This window comes from Ictalurus punctatus, chromosome 4 (assembly GCF_001660625.3).
Source record: "Ictalurus punctatus breed USDA103 chromosome 4, Coco_2.0, whole genome shotgun sequence".
NCBI classification, from domain to species: domain Eukaryota; kingdom Metazoa; phylum Chordata; class Actinopteri; order Siluriformes; family Ictaluridae; genus Ictalurus; species Ictalurus punctatus.
The window spans coordinates 14,444,029-14,467,534 of NC_071284.1; the positions used below are offsets into that span (position 1 = coordinate 14,444,029).

The following is a 23,506-nucleotide window of genomic DNA, read 5'->3' on the forward strand; positions in this document are numbered from 1 at the left end:
GCTGGGCGTGTCAGCAGACTGGGGCGTGAGCAGAACTTGGTCATTAGGCTTAGATATTAGCAGAGCTTGGTCAACTGGATCAGCAGGCTTGAACGTGAGCTCAGGGACGTGAGACTTGGCTTGGACCTCAGGGACGTGAGGTTTGGCTTGGACGTCAGAGCCTGGAGGCTTGGCTTGGACGTCAGAGCCTGGAGGCTTGGCTTGGACGTCAGAGCCTGGAGGCTTGGCTTGGACTTCAGAGCCTGGAGGCTTGGCTTGGACTTCAGAGCCTGGAGGCTTGACTTGGACCTCAGAGCCTGGAGGCTTGACTTGGACTTGGACCTTAGGGACTTGAGACTTGACTTGGATGAAGTTGAGCTATGCATGAATTTGCCTGTAGTAGTGGGTAAACGGCAGGGCAGGTTCGCCTGCCAGACTTACCCCCCTGAGAAGTTGTTCTAGCTCGTCCCTCGCCTCCGGACTCCCGAATCGCATCATGAACATGACAGAAACATAAACAAAACACACGTGTCCAGATGTCATTACAGTCAACAACGGAAAAGCAGGTGCTCGCGCATTCGTGCTTAGAGCACGCTGCTTCAAAGGGGAATCGTGACAGTGTGCTAATGTTTTAGGGCATACACTATGATCACAAAAACAGGGGCTATAGTATACTGTATACTGTAACTATGACTGGGAAAGGAACAGTGCTATGCTCCCTACTGAGGAAACAGCAGGGGGCAGTGTTGCATATGGAATCAAGCTCATAGACACTCTTCCCCTCATGCAAATTAGAATGTGTTTAAAAGATATAATAAATCTTTTCTTTAGGACTCTTTTTATAAGCAAGCACCATGAAACTTTTTCTTCTTGCATTTCAACACATTTCATTTGAAATGATCACCACTCTTTTTTTTTCTCTCTCTCTCTCCCTGTACCTGAAAGAAAAATGCCTTGGGCCTGGGAATGCCTGGGAATCCCTCAGAAGGAGCTGGAATTTGTCGCTGGGGTTAGGGAGGTCTGGTCTGATCTACTTAGTACGCTGCTACTGCAACCCTCACCAGGACAAGCTGTGTAGAAAATACATGGATGGACCACTCTTTTTTAGCCACTGCACTTGTTTATGTGCTTTTATTGGTGTCAACTTATTGTAATCTTCAGGAACCTCCGTGTCCACAGCAAATATTTCAAATAAGCAGAGCTCCTGGTGTGTGGTATGGTTGCCTAACATATCGTCCTCACAGCTCCAGAGTCCTCCATTTGATCATGAGCTTGTGTTACTGTCCACAAAGAGTTTTGCATGTTCTATCTGCATCTATGTGGGTTTCCTCCAGGTTCTCTGGTTTCTTCATTCCTCCCTAACACATACTGGTAGGCTACTGTAAATTGGCCTTAAGTTTTAATGAGTGTGCAAATGTGTGTGTGCATAATGCCCTGCAAAGGATCAACTGGCATCACATTCAGGGTGTATTCCTGCCTTACACCAAGTGTTACCATGATAGTAATCCCCAAAATAGTATTGCCATTTTTTACAAAATGTACCTGTAATCTGATTACTTAGATTTTTCACGTAACTGTTACAGATTACAGTTACCATTTCTTTGTATCCTGATTACGTAATGCCATTACATGTATGGTCTGAAAAAGAGGACACCTAAACAAAAGCATTTCAGAGAACAATTTGTGTTCATTTCTACCAAATTCACTTAGCGCAAAATTTATTTGCGCATGTACCAGGAGGTTACTCATGTGAGTCACGACTGACGAGAGAACCAGAACTATAATCAAGCAGCTATCTATATTGTGTTACGTCAAAAGATTCATTTCTTTGGTTTCAAATGAATGTAATGTAATGAAATGTAATCCCCAAACTAGTATTCCCATTTTTTTACAAAATGTACCTGTAATCTGATTACTTTGATTTTTCACATAACTGTAACAGATTACAGTTACCATTTCTTTGTATCCTGATTACGTAATGCCATTACATGTATTCCGTTACTCCCCAAGCCTGATTAACAGTGAGTGCTGAACATGCTTTCAATAACCATATTACAAGTTCTGCAGGAAAGAATACATTATAAAACCTTTGAGGGTTTAAATAGTTAGTTTAATATTGTTAAATATTTAGTTAAGTATTGTATGTTATTTTATATTAACACACAGTCGTTTGATGGCAGGCTAAGAGTAACTCTCAGTGGAGGGTGGAGCCAGCAGAAGGAGAGATCCCCCCAGAGGGGAAGCTAGAACTGACACTGGTTGCCCATCTAAATGATACTCTCCCCTTCCAGGACAAATTGCAGTTGGCCATCCGTAGCAGCCAAACCTGCACAGTAACCTTGTGGGCCACAGGGAAGGGTACCACAATCGTAACTGATCGGCCCATTGCTCCTCATCTGGACCATGGAACTCACTTTAGGTATGGTGTAAAATGAAAACCATATTTGTTTAAATTTTTATAAAACCACTTGGGTGAATTGCAGTCTCTGTGTGTTTATTCTATTTCCTCAGCCCCATGCCTATGCCACTTTTAGCTAGAATTCTACAATATTGTATAATTTAATTCATATCTCTTTTTAGACATTGCAAAACAAAAACAAAGTGTCATAATCAGTGAGCATATTTTATTTCCACAGTAGTTTCATTAGATTCTGTTCTTAAGATGTATTAATGTCCTGTATGAGTTATCATTATATATTTTGTGTATGTCATACTACATAGTTTTCTTCATCATGTTTGCCTATGTATATGGTACCCTTCAAATAAAATGAAAATGGTTTTATGTACTGTATATAAGACTTAACTTAAATTTCGGCCAACTAGTACTCAAGGCTGTGAGGTAGGGAGATTAGTAGTGCTGAATCAGCAATCAGTATACTTTAATGATCTTTTTATATCAATGTTTTATAAAAAAAAAGACTCCTGCTCAACTAATATACATTTGGAATTAATACCTTTCTGTTTCTACTCTGCAGCTCAGGTCCATGCCAGTATCACTTTAGGATCACCAACAGAGGTCAGCGATTTCACAGAAAAAAAGAAGAATTTTCAAAAAGAAGAAATGGAAGGTTATGGAATAGCTTAGTCAAATCCCGGATTTGAATCCCATTGAAATGTTGTGTGTGTGGGGGGGATTTGAAAGGGACAGTGCATGCAAGAAAATCCTCAAATATCTTGCAACTGAAAGAGTATTGCATGGAAGAGAGGTCAAAAATTCCCGCAAGCCAATGTCAGAGACTGGTTGACAATTATGCAAACCGCCTACAAGATTTTATTTCTGCTAAAAGGGGCTAGCTTTGGAGCCAAGGATGTATTACTTTTTCCACTGAAGAATATCACATCTATTGATATTTCTGTTGAATAAATGATTGAAAAAGTTAATTTTCCTTGTTGTTTTGTTCAAGTATATCAACTTTATTAATAGGCACTGTTTCAAAGATGATCACATGTTTGCTTGTCCAAATATGTCAATAAAGCAAACAATTTCCATGGGGTGTACTTATTTTTTCACATGACTGAAAGGGACAAATATACTGGTATACAATTAATGACGAAGTAGATAAAGTAGATAAAAGTCCATAAAGCAAGTTATAAAATTATGATTCACCCAATAAAACTATGCATTTTATGGATTGAGCAGTAGCTGGCTTCTTTTCTGATGACTGTGTTTCTTGGGAGTATGGTTGATGCCAGATCTGGCACCAATGGTTAAGTGTAATCTTAAGGACACACATAAGCATAAGGTCAAACAAATGCTAATGTGCTAACACTGATTGAAAACTTTCATAGACCAGTGAACATGGTCTGATTTGCATAATGCTGTCTTGCATAATGTAAGTGCTACTGGATTTAAATCTTTAAATAATAGGCTCCTTGTTTTAGCTCGTCCAGGAAAATTCAGTAATTTAGTGCTAATTTGAGGGTTTACTGCACCATTCTTTTATAACCATGAAAGATGTCTCTACCTTATGTGGTAATATTGTTGGTCCAGCAAAAAAGCCCAGCGGTAGTTGACGGGGAGTGGGCTGGAGTTTGTCATAGTAAGCTGCTGCTGGACCTCTGTACAGTTGAGGATGCAGCCAAAGTCCAACACATGGCAGGAGAAGTGCAGGTTGGGAAAGTGTACCTCTCCTCGCAGAGCCACAGTGTCCCGCTGTGGGTGCCCACTATAGCTCACCTCCAGCACTTCCTCAGCCACGCGGCTCACTAAATCCAGCTGGTACGAAGGGTCAAAGCGCACCCACAGCTCTGCTTCAGCACCAATACCCATCACCAGACTCTACATGCACCAACACAGAAGAAATAAAGAGTGAGATTAATTAATGATTTAGGTAATGTCAAGTGAATCACTCTTCACTAAGTTCAGAAAAGCTGTTTATTTAGAAGGTGAAATGCTAAATGTTAAACTAAGGAATATTTATTAGTCATACAGTATACTTATATAGTGTAATTTCACATATTTGTTGAATTTGCCTTTGAATATAATTGATAGGTTAAGTTTATGCATAATGTTAAATAAAGATTATCTAATGTAAGCTATTCAAGATCTGCAAACATGCCCTTTCACTATTATATAAGTGGAAATTTCATTTAAATGAGTGGAAATCTTATTGCCCAATTAAAAAAGGTGGACAATTCCCATATATATGGCATGAGACTCACACTTCTGGGTCTCTTAGACTTCAGTCTCTTAGTCTAAACATAAGTTGGGTAAGGTTAGCTTTTATACTCAGCTGTATGTGCAAGCAACATACCCAAGACTAGTTAAGGAAAACATAACACAAAAACATAAGCCAAAGGACAAAACACCTTGGCAAAAACATAATAAAGGACAGAAACCCAAAAACATAATAAGATCATTAGAAAGCAAAAATCACATTGAACTGATTTTAAATGATTGAATCATAATCATGGAAAATAAGAAAAAATATTTCACAGGGTCATGCAGCAAAATAATGACCCTAAGCACACAAGTCATTCTACCAAAGAATGGTTAAAGAATAACAAAGTTAATGTTTTGGAAAGGCCAAGTCAAAGGCCTGACCGTAATCCAATAGAAATGTTGTGGAAGGACCTGAAGCAAGCAGTTCATGTGCAGAAACCCACCAACATCCCAGAGTTGAAGTTGTTCTGTACTGAGGAATGGGCTAAAATTCCCCCAAGCTCATGTGCAGGACTGAACAACAGTTACCAGAAATGTTTAGTCGCAGTTATTTCTGCACAAGAAGGTCACACCAGAAAGCAAAGGTTCACTTACAAATCTGAAATATTGGATCATTTTTCTCGATAAATAAATAGTCCGGTATAATATTTTAGTCTCACTTGTTTAATTGATTTCTCTTTATCTGCTTTTAGGACTCATTCATCATATTATGTGAAGGTCATATTTATGCAGAAATATAGAAAATTCTAAAGGGTTCAACAAATTTTCAAGTACCAGTGTGATAGCCAAGGATTATATAACACCAGCCTTATAACTGTCATTTAATGCAAGACAACAACAATCAAAGGAAACTGTCTCTACTAAGATCATTTGCACGATGTTACGATGCATGTTATAACTGCATGTTAGCAAAATTTTAAATAATGACACTGAATGTTTGGTAGTAAATGTAATCATGTTCACAAAATGATAGTGACTTGTGAAAAGACCGCTACACCAAAGGTCAATACCAAAGGTAGGTGCTAACGCAGTAAACTCAGTAAACTTTTAAACCATAATGGTCATGTTCCTCATTTAATTTTGGGGTGCACAATAAAAAATGCATGCAATAATATCCTTCTCTAATAATACCCCATCCCATCCACTCACTAATCTTCTGCCAAACCCTTCCTGAAAGTTGGCATCCCTGCCAAATAACTCTTTTTGAAGAAGTGTACCTTTGAGGAGGTGAATGAGTCATCACTGATACAGTCACAGAGCCCAAATGGCTCAGCCAGGATGAGCTCCAGAGAGAGCGCCAATGTGGAGACATTCTTCAGATAGATCCTCTCATACAGAGGCACAAGGGAAATACCTGGAACCTGGAGGATACAGAACAAATCCATCAAACTCAATAAACAGACAACAACCACAACCTCCCAGTGGACTGTGGCATGGCAAAATATCGAGAAGGCTGTCAAAGACTGTCAATATATTCAATAATTGCAAGATTGTAGAAAAGACTGTTGTAGTTATATTCAAATTAAATATGGAACAAATAAAACACGTAGGGGCCACGGGCACCTCCTCTCCAGCAGTGTTCATTGGGAATATATCAGTTAGATAGTCCTGTTTTTCCTATTAATCTTGTCTAGAACCTCTAGAACCTTAAGCAATATTTTTTTTCAATATTATACAAAATATTAATTCTGTACTAGTAATGTGATGGTGAGGAAATTTTCCCACTGGTTAATCGACCAGTAACACTGTGTAACACTGGGGGAGGGGGGGGGGGGGGGGATCGTGTGTGCCTGAACACCGTATAACACCAGTAACACTGACTATCACAGCAAGCCTATTATATACATTGTTCTAAAAGTGTCTCAAGTCAAACATAACCTCTCAGAAGAAAGCACAAATGTATTATACAACAGCATTTTATTGTATTGACATATGTTTTGTCAATGTCAGAAAAGGGCAAATATTACAAAATCTACACATAAAATATTGGGCCAAGATTCAACAGAACACTATCTAACTTATAGCACTATCTAACAGTATATATAATCCAGCTTTATGAAATAGTTAAGTATCCAAAAATCACATGATTACAACTATTGACAACTGCAGCTAGCAAAAGTAACCTAACAAGCAAACTGTAGCTCAAATATGTTCATCCTTTTCATTTTGAGTACAGCTTGTTTACGTCTGTTTTATTTTATTCTTTTTTTTATCACTTTATTTATTTTTATTAACATCAGTTATTGTATTACATCTGTAATTGTGTTTTTTTTTTTTAACAGTTGGATCTGACTATTGTGGATTGCAAGAGCTTTTGTGGTAAGGTATATGTGTAGAAAGTTGTATAAAGTTGGGAATGTCTGTTGTATAACATTTTCTTGTTGGCACTCACAATTATAAATCTCATACTCTGTGACTTATCAAATCTTTCCTCTGTGATTCTCCCTTACAGAGAATCTAATCATTTATTACCTAAGGATGACTGCCCACAGTAATAATATCTTCTAGACTGCTATTAGTTCTGTAATATTAGTGCCAATATGTAGAAACCAAAATTTCATCCTCACTCCGGTCTCTTTTCCCATCCGATTCAATCAAGTTCCTTTCCTTCTCATTCCCCTCTCATTCTACTTAATTTCTTTAGTCTTGCAGGCCCTTGTGCAGGAATTGTCTGTAAATCTAGCATGCGCTGTCAACACATAAACATATGGGACTGTACCAGATAAAAGAATGCTCTCAAACCAAATTAGCATTTTAAGTTCTGAAAAGGCTGCCTGGCAATGGAACTTGAAAGCGATTGTCAGAATATCATGAAGATCTATGAAAACCACTAAAGCTGAAGCTCATAGTGGGGAAAGGGTAGGAGGCTGTGCACATGTGGCTGCGTGTGTGTGTGTGTGTGTGTGTGTGTGTGTGTGTGTGTGAGTGAGTGAGTGAGTGAGTGAGTGAGTGAGTGAGAGTGAGATAGATTGAGAGTATGGGGGGATGTGATAATGAAAGCAATATATGTCCGACAGGAAATCAGTTTCATTATAATCATAGTTCCTCCTGATCTGTCTGTTCTTTACATAATAGTCACCTAACAATTTACATCAAGTTACAAAAAAAGTTCTACTTTGTTTGCATGAAAAGCAATAGCCAGTGTTTGAGTCAGACATCTATGTTTTAATTTATTAAACTGTAATTCTGCACTAAAAATATTTTTCCCCAGTGAATTGACCTTAATATTGATTTATTGATCTCTAAAAAAAAAAAAAAAACGGACTGCAGCACTTTCATGTCTTTTATCTGCTCTACAGAGTAAGCAAAACAGCAAACAGTCCAGTTCAGAGGAATAGGTAATTGCCACAATGCAAGCATATGGAGAAGAACACCCTCCCACCATAATCATAATAATAATAAAGTACAAATGATGCCTAGAATTTCAGGTTTAGACCATGAAGCTGTAGCGCAATTCACTCAGATAAAAATGGCATGCAATGTAGATGCTCTCACACAACATTGAGTTCTGCCTAGTGCCAAGTGTGACCTTATTTTGATGGCATAATGACAGTATAATGAAGAAGATTCACTTTATAGAATATTAAAGGAGAGTATTTTATGAGCACACAGGTTTCAGTCAGTAACACACACAAGCTGGAGCACACAAACCTTTTCTACACAGAAGTTGAGCTGCTGAGGGGAGATATTCAAGACTGGGGCAATGAATTCACATGTGATATCAACTGTCATGATACGCTCCTTCCCATTTTGATTCCCGATGATGGCATGGCATACCAGCCTTTCTCTTACCACCTACACACACACACACACACACACACACACACACACACACACACACACACACACACACTCCGTTAAACTTTTCATATACAAAGCCTAAGCTGTGAGACAAGCCTGGAAGTACTGATCTGAAATACAGTCATGCTCTATCAGGACTGAGCTCCAGCATACTGATATATGCCATAAGCGGACTGGGTTTATCTGCTCGTCACCCTCCCTCCTTTGTCGCTACCTATTCAATCAATAGAGGCTCAGGGCAAAACTGCCTGAGAAGGAAGGCAATACATTGCTTGGTGCAACACGGTGCATTTCTGACATTATTTGGTACGTATTATATGTATCAGGAAATGCAATAAATGTGATATGCTTTCGTGCATCTTGCTGCAGCTTTCAAAAACAGAGCAGAGAGCTTTACATAAACAAGGACACAACAAACTACACAATAAATAAATGACCAATAAATGCAGGCAATCCCTATATCTAAAAATAAACATATGTTCACATGTGAAAAATGCATATACATTTACAACTTAATAACTGAGAGCAGCATTCTGGGATAATTAGAATTGATTAAGAACAATACTATGATATACTATATTATGATATACAATATACTATGTTTTTTTTAAAAAAAAAAACAGTTAGAGTAAATTCTGTTTGGGGCTTTAAGTACAATTCAGCCATTAAGAATGGGTTATGGTATATAGTAAGGCAAAATATTTGCTTACTTTGGGCATTTCACAGGAGCCTTCTATCAGCATGTTGACGGAGTGACCTGGACCAAGCTCCAACCTTGTGGGTGTCAGGGAGAAAACGGGGGAACTCAAAGTCGAAGGTACCTGTGGACTCCTGGCTTTGCCTTCCCTGGAGATAGTGAGTGGTTGGTATTTTGCGGTTGGTGGGCCTCTGCGGCGGAAGTGAGGAAAGCCTTCAGTGGTCCAGAAAAGCTTGTGAAATCGCTGACCTCTGTTGGTGATCTTAAAGTGATACTGGCATGGACCTGAGCTGCAGAGTAGAAACAGAAAGGTATTAATTCCAAATGTATATTAGTTGAGCAGGAGTCTTTTTTATAAAACTTTGATGTAAAAAGATCATTAACGTATATTAAGTACTGATTGCTGATTCAGCACTACTAATCTCCCTACCTCACAGTCTTGAGTACTAGTTGGCCGAAATTTAAGTTAAGTCCATAAAGTACATAAAACCATTTTTATTTTATTTGAAGGGTACAATATATATAGGCAAACATGATGAAGAAAACTATGTAGTATGACATACACAAAATATATAATGATAACTCATACAGGACATTAATACATCTTAATAACAGAATCTAATGACACTACTGTGGAAATAAAATATGCTCACTGATCATGTCACGTTGTTTTTGTTTTGCAACATTTAAAGAGAGATATGAATTAAACTAGAAAATATTATAGAATTCTAGCTAAAAGTGGCATACATGGGGCTGAGCAAATAGAATAAACACACAGAGACTGCAATTCACCCAAGTGGTTTTATTAAAAATTTGAAACAAATATAGTTTGCATTTTAGGGCGCACGGTGGCTTAGTGGTTAGCACGTTTGCCTCACACCTCCAGGGTCCGGGGTCCGAGTTCCGCCGGGGCCATGTGTGTGTGGAGTTTGCATGTTCTCCCCGTGCTGCAGGGGTTTCCTCCGGGTACTCCGGTTTCCTCCCCCAGTCCAAAGACATGCATGGTAGGCTGACTGGCATGTCTAAAGTGTCCGTAGTGTATGAATGGGTGTGTGAGTGTGTATTTGATTGTGCCCTGCGATGGACTGGCACCCTGTCCAGGGTGTACCCTGCCTTGTGGCCGATGCTTCCTGGGATAGGCTCCAGGTTCTCAGTGAACCTGAAAAGGAGTAAGCGATAGAAGATGGACGGACGGATGGATAGTTTACATTTTACACCATACCTAAAGTGGGTTCCAAGGTCCAGATGGGGAGCAATGGGCCGATCAGTTACGATTGTGGTACCCTTCCCTGTGGCCCACAAGGGTACTGTGTAGGTTTGGCTGCTTTGGATGGCCAACTGCAATTTGTCCTGGAAGGGGAGAGTATCATCTAGACGGGCAACCAGTGTCAGTTCTAGCTGCCCCTCTGGGGGGATCTCTCCTTCTGCTGGCTCCACCCTCCACTGAGAGTTACTCTTAGCCTGCCATCAAATGACTGTGTGTTAATATAAAATAACATACAATATTTAACTAAGTATTTAACAATATTAAACTAACTATTTAAACCCTCAAAGGTTTTATAATGTATTCTTTCCTGCAGAACTTGTAATATGGTTAATGAAAGCATGTTCAGCACTCACTGTTAATCAGGCTTGGGGAGTAACGGAATACATGTAACGGCATTACGTAGTCAGGATACAAAGAAATGGTAACTGTAATCTGTTACAGTTATGTGAAAAATCAAAGTAATCAGATTACAGGTACATTTTGTAAAAAAATGGGAATACTAGTTTGGGGATTACATTTCATTACATTACATTCATTTGAAACCAAAGAAATGAATCTTTTGACGTAACACAATGTAGATAGCTGCTTGATTATAGTTCTGGTTCTCTCGTCAGTCGTGACTCACATGAGTAACCTCCTGGTACATGCGCAAATAAATTTTGCGCTAAGTGAATTTGGTAGAAATGAACACAAATTGTTCTCTGAAATGCTTCTGTTTAGGTGTCCTCTTTTTCAGACCATAAAAAAATTTCCAGCTGGGATTTCTAAATTTGAGAAAATGTCCGAAATTTGGCTTTAGCTTCATTATGATGTGCTTATGGTCTAATACTGCATCATGTGTGCGCATATTTGCATTGCTTTAACCCCTCTCTGTAATTCCCACGTCCTCGTACATCGATTGGTCGATTATAAAAGTCTTGCAGCAACTATTGGCCAAATTCCTGACTCTAAACCATTAGCCTACTTTCGGCAAACGCGTGAAGATGAAGCACTGTTGTGTACAGCGTCAAACAGTTGCTTGACAATAGCAGTAAATGACAGCTGTCCTGAGTTGAAACAGTGTGCATGGCCACATAAGGTCATTTTTAATTTCAGAAGGTACACTCATGGCATCTAATATTTTATTTTATTCCATGAACGTTCAAAAGAATGTAGGAATTTATATATATTTATGTAATGCTAATAGTGCTAACAGTGTGTCTTTTTCAGTGTATTAAAACCTGAATTCATAATAACACTGTTTTGAACGCTATTAAGACACGAAAAAAGGGGTCCTCTTTTTGGAAAAGCAGAATATGATCATCCTAACCTTTGTGATGTAATGATACCCACATCAGGGATGGTGATCTCTAATTTATTTATTTATTTATTTATCTTAAAACACATTTAAACATTGAAAATGTATTTAAGCTCTAAAATAAGCTCTAAATAAAAGTATTTTAGATCATATTGCTTTTCTCTTGACTTTATTTACATATGTGACCATGAAGTAATCCAAAAATAGTCAGATTACGTTACTTATTGTGATACTTGGATTATGTTACTGATTACATTTTTTATGAAGTAATTTGTAACTACAACAGAATACTTTTTTAAAGTAACCCTCCCAACCCTGCTGCTAATAAAGTACATGCTCTAATCTTCAGGCCAATTGAATTCAAACATGTAGCCAGAAATATTACACATTCCAGTTCAGCTCTACTCCCTGCCAGGATTTAAAGATAGATTACTACTAACAATAAACTAACAGTAAAGTTATTTTATAGTTAATTTGCTAACAATAAAGTCCAATCAATTAGCTTCACCTTGGACTCATTTACTTGTATGTATGGCTCTGGTCCATTCTGAAGTGCTGAAGTCTAAGTGAATCTAATCTAAATGAATGTAGGGCACTACAAAGAGGGACTGTCTTTGGCAGCTATTTATAGGCTTGTTCCAAGCTTCAGTGATGAAAAGCATTTACTTAATTGTGCTCTTCAAAATGATAATCTTCAAAGGGAAAAAAGGACACTTTGCTCCTAAGATTCTCTGCACTATTTTACAATTTTAACTAAAAGGAATAAAACCGCTCTCGCAGCAAATAAACTTATTTGGTTTAATGCTTTCGTCACCACCTCAGGCAACAACCAATTTGTACTTGTTTACATCTAAAATATATATATATTATATTACATTGTAATTTTTCTTTCTTTTTTACACACGTCAGTGATTGTGCAACAGTAAACTCTAGTTCTGGCTTTGAAAAATAACAGTGAAGTAAGTTTGAAATGGCTGTTCAGAGTTAAACCTTTCAGAGTTCTTACTCTCAAGAGTGTAACCTTTGGACAGAGTAGGGCTTCGTCAAGATAACTTCGTAATGAACCAGAGTGTGTATATGTGTATGTGCGTGTGTGTTCTGCCAGATTCCATTAATCTAAGGATGCTCTCAGGAGAATGGCTGCAAGGAGTAGAAAGAGGACAGCATGAGTGGGAAGAGGAAATTTGTAGACAGAGAGCTAATCTATCAAATTGTAGACAGAGGGCTAATAATCAGATAATAATAATAATAATCAGATTGAGGAAAAGTGCAGGCAGGTTAATGCAAGCAGTAAGTATTCTGCTTGTGTGTTATCAACTGTGGGAACCTAGCACCTATAGAGAGGGATTTTGACGAAGCATAACTTCATAAGTCAGATGCTTCATGTTCGTTTTTGATTTTGATCCCTGCTGATTTTTCTTTCTTTCTTTTTAACTAAGCATCAACACGCAGCACCCCCTCCATCTTCATTTGTGTTTTCCCCTCTTGAAAGCAGTGTTAACTAGCTGAAAGGCAGATTAAAATTAATTCCCATAACACAATATGCTGATTGATTTCTCCTGGTTTTAATTGGGATTTTCAAAGTAAGGGAGGAGTGCAGCCAACCACAGAGCTTCTACTAACTTTTTCTAACTTTTTTGGTTACAAACTCCTCCAAAGTGAAATACATATGGCTTGGTTTTATCCTTAGGCATTGGAAAATTGGTCCCCAAAATCAGACTAAATAAAAAATTTTTGTAGAAGAACAAACAATATTTCAGAGAGTGTGGCCTGATACAACTGTTCAGTCTAATACAAAAGGAATGATAATGCAATGTTCAATGTGCAGTCCACAAACCACTCAGACAATCACCTAATTTATTTTACATTAAATTAAGATAATAATTCATTCAGAATAAATTAAGTAGCATCTGGGCGGCAGGGGGGGGGGCATAGTCTAGTATAAAGAGAAAGTATACTTATCACTGCTTGTCGCATTTTGGCTATTATTAAAATAGGGCTAGACCCACCATTTGTGCCAAGAACTGGGCCGGAATGGGGGAAAGGTTGAACAACTGCAATGTCCTTGGGATGTCAGTGAGCACTGGGATGGTGCCAAAGTGTAGCTCAGTGGCAGAAAGGGAGACAATTGGACCCTGCCCAATGCAGGACAGGAGCAACTCCTGTGGGAGACAGAGAGGAACTGGAGGAGCAAAAGGTCATAGAATGAAATTGAAAATTACAGCTGATTCAATTTGTAGTTCAACTGAAATAATAAATATACTGTGAGCAGTGTGAATAAAATAGGCAATGGTTAAATCTATTTGCCTGCATCTCTGTCTTATACATGTGTGCACATATATACACATATGCTCACCAGTGGAGGATCCTGTTGGCCTAAAATTGCAATGAGAGCAGTGAGTTGCACTTGGCCCACTGTTTTAGCCTGAAGAACAAGAGGAATCTGCTCAGTACTATATGGTTGGATCACTCCTCGTGGATGAGCAGTAGAGTATAGTAGAGACGGGTTCTCCTCATACTCCTGCGTATACATAGACACAGTGTTGCTCACATGCTGGTCAGAGAGGCATGCAGAATATACTATACAACTTATTTAATTATGTAGTACTATGGGATAAGAAGAGCCTCAATCCTCCTCTCAGTTGTGTTATTCTTAAGATTTCCTATCTTTAACCACAAGATACATGGACTTCATTTTACCTGGGCTAGAAGGCCATAGCATGCAGGGAGGTTTGTGTCATTAATCAGCCTGATGGTCTGCTCATAGGGATAACCCAGGAAACAGTGCTGGAACTGAAGCATGGAACTCTCCAGGTGCACTTCTGGAATAACACAGCTGTAGAAAACGTTGTCCGCAGAGTAATAACCTTTATATACTGTACATCCTATGAGTATAAACAGAATGAGTGTGTCACCATAAATGTACTACCTAGCCTTAATTGGGAGAGCTAACACCTCCTCCCCAACTCCATGCACATCCACCACCAGTGCCAGATTGTATTGCTGCACTGTATTGGAGCACAAGGTCACCTGCAGCAGACACACACAGTTCCAGTTATATATACAGTACAGGTACATATTACATTACTGTTTATTACACTACTCACCTCTAGATGTACGCAATGGGGGGAAAAAATCAGTAAACAATATCACAGTGCCTGGATATGTTTAAATTACATGAATCGTGTAAATAATTATTGGAATGATCCCAGAATCCAGAATTATTCCTGTATAATCCCTTCATATATGTATGAATTATAAGTTCATACAATGGCTCTGCTCTGCAGTCAATCTAGTACTGACCACAGTACAAGTAAACCACAGACAGACACTAGACACAGCAGTCAGATGCTGACAAATAATACTGCAGCAGAGTTCTTTAGTTAGCACTTCCTAGTCCAGCACACCTGTCATTAAGTGGTCCTGAGGGCCAGATGTACATGTGTCAGCAGGTGCTGTGAAAAACATGAGTTCTTGTGGCCCCAATATGCTCTTACAACCAGTCTGACAATAATGTTGAATTTACTGAGGCTATAGCTCATCACATAAACTGTGGCTGGGACATCTACTAAATGCTCTCTGTGTATTGGGGTTTAGAAGCCGCTGTGAAATAGTCCATCCATACATTTTCTATACCACTTATCCTGCTGGGTCTCGGGGAGCCTGGACCCTATCCCAGGGGGCATGGGACACAAGGCAGGGTACACCATGGACGGGGTGCCAATCCATCGCAAGGCACAATCACACACACACACATTCAAACAAAGCTCTGAACTCTTATATTAAAATATTGCATTATGACACAAAATATCTATGAGAATGTGTGGAAAAATAAATAAATAAAATAAACCACACACTTACTAACAATGGCTATCCTGCTCTGAGCAGCATGTCTGAGCAGCTAAATACACCTGTCTTTTGGACAAAACCACATGCAAAGCTATCCATCACTAACTGCCCAAAGTGAATAAATCAGGAGAAATATGAATATGAATATCCCATTTCTCCACATATTTTGTCCTGACTTCCCATCATTTGGGCAATACTAATTCAAATGTGTATGAGAGGATGAGGACACACACTGCATGTTCCCTTGTACATGGTGCACTTAGACCCATATGCCAGTTTTTGCACAGAATTAGCCCTAATTGAACCAAAAAATTGGTGCAAACAACAACATATCCAGCTGTGAGAGACCTCACCCAGAGAAGCAAGATCCAGCTGCTGATCAATCAGGCAGACCTGTTTTTCTGTTTTTAATAGATTTAAAATTTTGAGTTCTGCTCAATCAATTTTGAAGGCAAAAGATTTAAAAAAAAAAGATTAAAGACATTTTTTCCTCTTGGGAGACTGTATTGTTAAAAAGGGCAGACAAGACGGTCTATCTGAAGTATGCAGGCTAACCTTTGCATAATGAAATCAATTCTAATTTGTGTCAAATTTGCAGTGAGAGCATGCACTGAAGGGTCAAAGCAGGATTTATTAAACAAAGAGTCCTACCTTGATGTCCATTTGGCTCTGAGCCCGGATGTTGCCTGAACCAGGTGTCACCCTGAATTCCCGAGGCCTCTCAGATGCCCTGTCTCCTGGCTTCCAGGCATTCCTGTCCAGCTCTGTTACCTGCTCTGTACTGGTCACACTGTGCCTCCCCATCCCATCTCCAGGGATCCGCAGGTCAAAACTCATAGATACCAATGAGGTATTGCTAAGTGAGCAGGTCAGTGTGTGAGGAAAGCCTTTTGAGGTCAATGCAGAGAGTAGAAGCAAATAAACAGAGAAAATAATCAGGAAAATAGGAAGTGGTACTGGGATTTTTGGTAAGCAGGTGATCATGGTTATTGTCAATACAAAGTTCATTTACCAAAGGATACATCTCCAAAGTCGAGCTCAGGAATGTTGAAATGAAACGTCGGGCCCATTACACACCCCCTGCAACAAACAACAGGACAAAGAGCTTTTCATTAAACTCCACATTGCCCATTCTGAAGTGAAGGTCACTGGTCATGCAACAAGTAATAAATTCATTCATTCATTATTTTATTATTAAGAACAAAAATGCTTAAAAAAAAAAAAAGAAAGATTGTGACAGGGAAAGCAAAATAAATTGATCCATTTGTAAGATGACAGTGAAGAGTAGTGCTCCTATAATCTCTACTTTCAGCATTTTCAACAGCAATCCATCTTACTCTGAAAGTGGCAAAAATGACAAGTGAATTATAGAACTTTCACCAAACTGTGGCTCAGTACTTATGTATGTGAAACCATTACGTATTTATTTCATCTGCATAACAAAAGGCTAGCAACTACATGGAAAAACAGCTGAGATTTGAAAACAGGACTATGGTGTGTTCTTGAAAAACAAGGGGCTACAGGAGCAGCAGCACATAGGCAGAATCAGTCAACAATAATACAGTTACCTGAAAGTTAGGATGAGAGGCTGTGGATTCCCCGAAACAGTAAAATAAAACTCCTCTGAGAAGGTGCCCAGTTTGTCAGAAGAGAAGCGGACCTCCAGAACATGGCAGGCCCCAGGCGGCACCATGCCCTCAGGAGGGATGAAGGAAAAGCACAGACCCATGGCTGTAGTGGGAAGCATGAGCCTATAGGGGGCATCTATAAGTCCCTTATTGCTCACAAGCACCTTGGGTAAAAGTAAGAGCAGATAAAGCACAGAATCACAATCTGTTTCTAATAGCTGTGGTTTGAAAAAGCAAGTGAATCAAGTAGAATGCATGGAAACAAATTCAGTAAGTAAGAAGTAAACTGAAGATGGATTTTGATATCAATCACTGTGTTTGCTAACCACCGGGATGTTTCCTAAATTTAGTTACATAACACCTCTTGTTGTTACAGCTTAGTGTTATAGTTAGATTACAATTAGTTCAATTAAAATCAGAAAAGCCTGCATCGACACACTGACATTTTTAAAGTACTTGTGCTATTTTCAAATACTTATAAGCTTCCAAAATATATTTTAATTTAGTTTCATAAAACGAAGTATTACATAGCTATATTTTTTATATAAAATATATATATATATATATATATAAAATATATATTATATATAAAATATAGCTATATATTATATATATTTTATATGTCTTTAATAATTTCTCTCCTTACAAAGATAATATAATTAGAAACACTTTTTATGTGCAGAAATCATATAACCAAATGGATGATATTAAATGACTTCCAGTGTTCTATCATTAAATGACATCTTAAAGACTTGTTTCACTTTGAATACAGAGTCAAATCATCTGGGGTTTATAGGGGTATCTTAACTATTGCTAGGAATGACTTTTGCAAGGACAGTGGTTGTGCTTATTCATACCTCATAGCTGTGCTTGGATCCAACAAAAATGTTGCCAATGTCCAGCAGATCAACGTTAAACTGCAGTTTGGGCCCCATGCTTTCCCCCTTTATACGCAGTGGCAAACGAGACTCTCTGCCTGCATGAAGACATTTGTAATACATCACTGGCTTCATATCTTGAAGCAATACAGTGGATTAGCAAAATAAAAAAATTAAAAAATAGGTAGCAATATATATTTGCAAAGCCACCTCTTACTCTTGCAGGTTTGATTGACAAGCTACAAACTATCCCTTTATTAAAAGCTTAACTGAGCTTAAAAATTACCTAATTAAAACAACCACATTTAGTATATATGATAAATACAGTACATGAATTTCAATCAACTATAAAACAACTAAAAAAAAAAAAAAAGGATATCATAAATTACCCCAAGGAAATTAGGAAATTAATATAGAACTAAGCAACTGTGGTCTATAGACAAAAGCATTCATCGGTATAAAATATAGACAGATCAGTCATTGTTAGGCAAGAAAAATGCCCTCAATAAGATGAAGAATGAGAGGACAGGACCAAAAATGCAGTGTCTATGAATTTTGTCACCAAACTTTCTTGGAATGATCCTCTTACAAAATAATGCAAATGTGAGGTTTTCTATAATAATTCCTTAGATTTATATAGTGCTTTTTAGGACTCAAAGCGCTTTACGTTGTATGTGGGAAAATCTCCTAACCCACCACCATTGTGTACCAACCACCTGGATGATGCAACAGCAGCCAGAATGTCCACCACACACCAGCTACTGGTGGAGAGGAGAGGAGAGTGATGTAACCAATTCAGGGATGGAGATTATTATGGGGGCATGATAGATAAAGGGCCTATTGGGGATTTTTAATGACCACAGAGTCAGGACCTCGGTTTAACGTCTCATCCAAAAGACGGTGCTGTTTTTACAGTATAGTGTCCCTGTCACTATACTGAGGCATTAGGACCCACACAGACCACAGGGTGAGCGCTTAAATTCACGTGGGCTTAAATTCCCACACGCAAATCAATCAACAATTGGCTTTGAAAGAAGTAGACAACTTACACATTTACAAACATATTCATTTTAACTACAACAATATTAAGTTAACCAGTACCAGTGACATCACAGTATATGGTGTGTTGGTAAAGTTTGGCTTCTTGGGGTTTGAAGATGATGCTGATTTCCGCTGTGCGGTTTGGCCAGATGTCCCCCTCCTGTAAGCAATACAGAGAGATATTAACTCAACCATAATATTCTTTCCACTCAGCTTCATTAAACACTGCACCCCCAGGCACTTCACTTGCTTTTAGATGTGTTTGAAGGCAGTCCTGTCTTGAATAGAACATGTAAAGAGTAATGAATGTAAATTGAATAAAACAGTATTGTAAAAAACTCAGTAGCTCAGTAGTTTCCACAACAGAGACTACAAAGCTACAATTAAAAACCACTGTCTGTCTCCAGGTTACGGTGTACAGTAAGCTTTATGCTACAAAAGTAATTCACCGTAGAATTCACTAGGCAATAACATCACATACAACTATATAACTATAACGCAAAGGTGTTTGCTGAAGAGGCTGCCCTTTGCTAGTTAAATGAGTGTTATTTTTCAACTGAGGAAAAAGAGATTCTTTTTCAAACAGACATAAAGTTGCATATAGTCCAAGAAAAAAATCATGTTTGAAAAAATGCACATCAGACAAAATACACAGTAAACAAAAGTGAAATCCATGACTTAACACATTATAAAGGAATTCGCAGTGCTACATGGCACAGATTTCCTCTACTTGTGCTTTTTAGCGATACAAACATAGATAGGCAGCACTGTTTAAAGACTTTAGGTGCATTCTATTTTGCAGGTAGCAGGCTTCAGGCTGGTCTGTACAACACAATATGGCCAAAGGTTTGTGGGTTAGGTTTGCTGTTATAGCAATAACCTCCACAGGCTTCCCACTAGATTTTGGAACGTGGCTGTGGGGATTTGTGATCATTCAGACACAAGAGTATTAGTGAAGTCAGGCACTGATGTTGGGTGAGGAGACCTGGAACACTAAGTTGTTCTGTGGTGCTGAGGTCAGGGCTCTGTGAAGGCCACTTGAGTTCTTTAATTTCAACTTTGACAAACCATGTCTACATGGACCTCTCTTTGTGCACAGGCGCATTGCCATGCTGGAACTAGTTTGGGCCACTTAGTTCCAGTGAAGGGAATCTTAATTCTACAGCCTACAAAAGAAATTCTAGACTGTGTGCTTCCAAACTTGTGGCAGCAGATTGGGGAAGTCCTACATATGGGTGTGATGGTCAGGTGTCAACAAAATTTTGGCCATGTAGTGTACATGGCCACTGACATGAGAGTTTCACTAACATGAAAAATGAAGAGAAGACATAGGCTGTATGTAGTGCTGATATTTTAGTTTATTGAGTCTACGGTCATGTACTACAGTCAGTTGTCAACCTGAAACAAAGACTACGGAAGAATAACTGGCTTGCCATAGTCCTTACAACGTGACAGACTAGGCAAGAAAATGTTATGTTTTATGTTATATGACATTGTAATTGCATAAGTATATGATTGTACCATTAGTCCTTTATTTAATCTGTGTTGATATGTTTTAAACTTAAGTTAATTTTAATTTTCTGACACAAAATTAAATTAGGCATTTGTCTTCCTCCATGTAATCACGATTAAAAGACAAATACTGTATTGCTTACATGGTAAATCTAGGTTTTTAGACTTATTGGCATCATACAAGAGTAAAAACTCTTTTTATGACAATAGATTATTATTTAATGCCAAAAGCAATCATTCTCTTGCTCTTTTAAATGATTTTTTTAATATTTCAATAAATGACTGAATGCTAGGTTGTGCCGTCTTGTTTACGGTTGCTTAGTGATTTTTACGTTCTTACTTCCGGTCACCATAGCCGTTCCATTCACAGCTGCTACTTACACTCCCTATTATCTATTATGCATTATAAGATGGAAAAGTTGATGATGTTGCGAGTTAAACAGAACTAGTTTAACTGTTAACTAGTTTTAAGGGTGCAGCATTAGTAAACCAATGTGATGTGTAAATGTGGCAACATAACAGAATTACTCCAGCAGAAACACTCAGTAAATTAGGAGCAATGCAGAACCATGGGGCAATAAAAGAAAAAACTGCTGTCTTAAAACTCTTGTTAAAAGGTAGATAATATTAGCTGCAGTGGGTTTTTTTTTTACTGAAACATTTTCTGTATGAGGAGAAATGGGGGGAAAATGTGATATATGTAATATACACACCAGATTGCATAACAATAATTAGTTTTGCTAAAAAGGCAGGCAATTTGTCTGTTCTCTCCACATACCAGAGTACAACAACATTTGGAGATATTCACTGGGGTACTTAACATTTAGATCCCCTCACATTCTGGCAGCTGTCATTAAAAAATAATATACAAAATAACAACAAAAACAAAGAACATTTTGTCCATAAACAGTAGGCAAAATGTTGTTGATCCAACCAATCAATACAAGGAGAAGTCTCTCTATTTGCCCTTCAGATCAGTAATCTCCCCCACAGGCATTATCATTCAGGTGTACTAATCTAGGCAGCACATGTGCATTTGTTTTGGGGGCATGGCTTTAGAAGGAATACTGATGGGAGGAGCTAGCTGTATTTGTTTGAATTTTGAATTTCAAAGTAGATTCTTCAGCTATCCTCTGCCAAAAATCCCTGATTTGGGATTGTAACTTCATTGAATGATGCAGTTAACTTCGCTTAAGTTGAATTGTAGTATTTAATGCAGCACAAATTATACATACACTTTAAAACATTTGATTGGTGTCTCACTAACTCTATGGTTATACTTTATAGAATTAAAACCCCTTATTACAGTATTACAGTAGTTATTAGGCCTTGTTAGAGTATTAATACCAGTCCCTATTCCTTTGTATTTAATACTCAGATGTATGCAGTGTTTCTTTCGGGAATACATTTTTATAATATGTTCAAGAAAATATTTTCTCTTAAGTATGTTTTTGATTTATATTGCACATCATCCACAAGCTTAAATTTTGTCATACCCCTCAGTTCTAAACACTGACTTTCCAGATTTTTAAATAACATCAGAGGATTTCTTGTTATATCTAAATATGTCACAAAGTATTCATGCAATTGTCTATATATTTATAGGAAACCTGTCCAAATAGAAAAGGCAGGTCAGGTTGTTGTATGGGTTTGGTGTGTGAAATGGTGCAGGTTTAATTAGACACTACATATATTAATAAATGTAGAATGTTTTTAAGTTGATAAGTTGAATTATTGCAATGATTTGTTAAATATATATAATATCATTTTATATTTCTGTATAAAGTGTAAGAAGACATTTAGCAATATTTATGTTTATGCTATCTACATACTACATATAGTTCAATTAAATTTTAATTTAATTCTATTTTTAGATTTATTCAGTTAAAGGAATTGGGAATTTCTTCAACCACTGTTTTTTTTTTTTTTTTTTTTGTGTGTGTGTGTGTGTGTGTGTGTGTGTGTGTGTGTGTGTGTGTGTGTGTGTGTGTGTGTGTGTGTGTGTGTGTGCGCGCCCATTAGACACCTGTGGCTCTATGATGATGTGTTGGTCACTGAAAGGCAGACTGTCCTGATGAAGCTGCTTGCGTCTGTGCTGGAAGGTACGTGAGAGCACTGAGAGGTGGTCTCGGACAATGGGGTCAGCGCCACACTCTGTTAAAAACTGTTCCATCTCATCCTCCTCCTCCTGCTGCAGCTCAGAAATGAGCCTAGATAGAAAATGAAATGGAGGGAGATAGAAAACAGAAGAAAGCGGGAGAGGGTCAGATTAAAATACAAAATCCTTGATATTTATGACTGCTTTTGTAAGGGAGAGCATCTCAGCCCCTTTAAGTGGAGCGGTATTCTGATAGATATGATTAAAATTTAACAAGACAATATTAAGATATTTTAGGATAAGCCAATCCACAAACCCAGGTTTAACCCTTAAATCCCAGGACATATTGGTGGGTCCAGACTTCCATTTTTTACACTTGTAACTACATGCCTTTCATATTCATTGCACTGTAGTTACTGAATAAACCAAAGCACATTTATTGCACACTTATTGAATAATATTCTTTATGAAGAACTGAATAATCTGGAGATTACCCACACCATGCTCCTGTCAGCTTTGAGCTCACCTGGATACCCTAAAGACTTATCCAGATAAGATTACCCTCTGAAGCAGGTTCAAACATAAACAGACTCACACTTCCTAAGAACTGCTGCTATAATCATAAAGACTGGTCTATGTTAATCTAACAATATGATCATATCAAACTATATATATTATTTCTAAACATTTAATATGTCTTGTCTTTTCTCTGTATGACTGTATAGTGTAATGAACATAATCAACATAAGATGCTTTGTTGATTTGAATTATAATCTTGGAATTTAAGAAAACTCTG

At 37.9% G+C, this 23,506-nt stretch overlaps 1 protein-coding gene across 3 annotated transcripts in view; it reads right to left on the reverse strand.

Annotated features, from left to right (window-relative positions):
- Positions 1–23,506, reverse strand: part of hydin (HYDIN axonemal central pair apparatus protein) — a 118,300-nt gene that overhangs the window by 78,031 nt on the left and 16,763 nt on the right. For 2 of the 3 annotated variants that reach the window (XM_047153006.2, XM_047153004.2), the window contains exons 9-23: positions 22,639–22,822; positions 19,161–19,260; positions 18,039–18,157; positions 17,122–17,345; positions 16,566–16,633; positions 16,205–16,440; positions 14,634–14,734; positions 14,405–14,540; positions 14,061–14,225; positions 13,714–13,866; positions 10,363–10,601; positions 9,154–9,430; positions 8,294–8,437; positions 5,860–6,003; positions 3,945–4,258 (exon numbers count right to left, since the gene is read on the reverse strand). In XM_047153006.2, coding sequence (XP_047008962.2) covers positions 3,945–4,258; positions 5,860–6,003; positions 8,294–8,437; positions 9,154–9,430; positions 10,363–10,601; positions 13,714–13,866; positions 14,061–14,225; positions 14,405–14,540; positions 14,634–14,734; positions 16,205–16,440; positions 16,566–16,633; positions 17,122–17,345; positions 18,039–18,157; positions 19,161–19,260; positions 22,639–22,822 — 2,604 coding nt within the window. The remainder of the gene's footprint in view (positions 1–3,944; positions 4,259–5,859; positions 6,004–8,293; positions 8,438–9,153; positions 9,431–10,362; positions 10,602–13,713; positions 13,867–14,060; positions 14,226–14,404; positions 14,541–14,633; positions 14,735–16,204; positions 16,441–16,565; positions 16,634–17,121; positions 17,346–18,038; positions 18,158–19,160; positions 19,261–22,638; positions 22,823–23,506) is intronic. The other variant, XM_047153007.2, reaches the window with a different exon arrangement.